This window comes from Acanthisitta chloris, unplaced genomic scaffold (assembly GCF_000695815.1).
Source record: "Acanthisitta chloris isolate BGI_N310 unplaced genomic scaffold, ASM69581v1 scaffold23317, whole genome shotgun sequence".
NCBI classification, from domain to species: Eukaryota; Metazoa; Chordata; class Aves; order Passeriformes; family Acanthisittidae; genus Acanthisitta; species Acanthisitta chloris.
In genome coordinates, this window is record NW_008682343.1 from 3,310 (window position 1) to 5,516 (window position 2,207).

General features: G+C 42.1%; 1 protein-coding gene across 1 annotated transcript in view; it reads left to right on the plus strand.

Moving 5' to 3' along the window:
- Window positions 1–1,189, plus strand: part of CASP8 (caspase 8, apoptosis-related cysteine peptidase) — a gene marked incomplete at its 5' end in the record, with an annotated part of 4,449 nt that extends 3,260 nt beyond the window's left edge. The window contains 2 exons of the mRNA XM_009078502.1: window positions 257–758; window positions 1,054–1,189. Of these exons, the coding sequence (XP_009076750.1) occupies window positions 257–758; window positions 1,054–1,189 (638 nt within the window). The remainder of the gene's footprint in view (window positions 1–256; window positions 759–1,053) is intronic.
- Window positions 1,190–2,207: the final 1,018 nt, after the last annotated feature.

Consider the following 2,207-nt stretch of genomic DNA (forward strand, 5'->3'; position numbering starts at 1 on the left):
TTGTACATGCTTTCCAGACAGAGGCAAGATTGCAAGGAAGCATTTAAATGAGAATTAAGGGACTCAGTAGAGATATGATTAGTAATTGGACTACCAGGTAATTTTAAGACCAGTACTGTAACTACCTGGGTAGTCATGTAGCAGAATCTAACAAAAAAAAAGAAAAAAGATCATTTATCTCTAGAAATGCAATCTATAATTAGTCCAACTTTCATATAATAAAACATCTCCAATTCCCCTTCTGTTTACTTTCCAGCGGCTCTGAGAAATGTCTTTACCAAGCTTCATTTTAAAGTAGAAGAATATAGAGACCTCACTGCAGACGAAATCCGTAAGACTGTGAACATCCTTCGGTGCGCAGACCACGGAGACAAAGACTGTTTTGTTTGCTGTATCCTATCTCATGGGAAAAAAGGCATTATATATGGTGTTGATGGGCAGGAAGTACCTATCCGGGAACTGACCACTTCTTTCACTGTGGGGAATTGCAACTCCCTTGCTGGAAAACCAAAAGTCTTTTTCATTCAGGCCTGCCAAGGTGAGGCTTCCCATAAGGGTGTGCCCATCGAAATGGATTCTGGAGAGCAAGAGTCTTCTGTAGAAGCAGATAGAAGATTTCAGATGGACTGCATCCCTGCAGAGGCAGACTTCCTCCTGGGCATGGCTACCCTGCAAGACTATGTTTCCTACAGAAGTCCAAAGGAGGGGACCTGGTACATACAGGCATTGTGCCAGCACCTGGAGTCCAGCTGTCCTCGGTACCTATGTTTCCCTAAGCTCATTTTCAGTAACACCTGTATTTTCCTTCTAAGTGACAGGAATTTCATTTGGATGCAGAGGTAGATGATATACAGTGGGAGTGCTCAGAGTGAAAACAGTAACGTAGGAGAGAGTAATGCCATGCAGGTTGTTCAAAGCTGCTTAGCTAACTCCTTTGAAGCCTGTTTAAAACAGGAGCCATTAGCACTGGTATAGATCAAGATAGGTGAAAATGTGGTCATTTTTCTGATATTAGCTGCCTCTCTAATACAAATCATACTTGTGTCTTTGCAGAGGAGTAGACCTCCTCACCATCCTGACAGCAGTGAATCAAGAAGTGAGCAGCAAAACGTGTGACCGGAATGAAAGGAAGCAGATGCCACAGCCCAGTTTCACACTGACAAAAACGCTCATCTTTCCTGTCAACTAAATGGGAGGGAACTGCATGGCAGAGGGAGATGCAGCAGCCTGGAATCAGCTGGTGTGAGCTAAGGATTTGGTAAAACAACAGACTTTCAGAGCCTGCTCTTACCACAAGAGCCTTAAGAAATTTGTATTAATATGTATAACACTTTATACTTGAGAACACCTCTGAGCTGGTCTCCCATTTGTGGTTTGCTGGCTAAAATACACTCAGTGTCCTCTGTCAGCTGTACCACATTGCTGCTGCTTTAGTAAGGTATCTTTCCAAGGCAGATTTTTATAAGACAAGTGTTATGAAGTCTTGCGTACATTATGTCTTAACTTTTGCAAAATAAAAGGGAAGGTGCTGCAAATTTTATATGATATCAATGGGTTTTGCGACTTCTTCCCACCACTTAAAATCATTCATTTTTAGTGGCTTATTACACCTCAGGATTAAGTCAAGCATTTGTCCTCCAGCATCCTCAGCAGGATGTGGCTGTGATCTGTGTTTCAGAGGATCTTTTACACAGAGTAGTCTTAACAGTGAAAATCAGTTGCTTTGGTACAGCTTCATGTTTGAGACGTCCAGTTATCCTGTGGTCTCTTACCTTGTTGATCTTTCAGTCTTGGTGCTAAGCACAGAAAAAATCAGTAGGCAAGTACCCAGCTCCTTAAAACATGAACATGTTACACTGCCTGCTGTGGTAAGCAAGCACACAGAACAGCTTTCAGTCTCTACCCCCCATTTTATCACAGATATGTAGGGCTGACGTAACATCAGCTACTGAAATGGAAAAACTGGTGGTGTCAGACAGTACTATAGTGCTAACACTATAATGCTAGAGGAACATAACAGCTGCTGTAAAATAAGAGAGGAAAAACCCCAAAGCACCACACACCACCCAAAAATCCAAAAGTACCAGAAAACGTGACCAGAGTGATTTCAAGGGAGGCTCAGTGTTCAAATATTGTCTAGTGGTGGAGGAGCTATGCTTCATTTGTCATGTTTTTCACTCTCAAGTAAAAGGATTTTCAAACTGCAG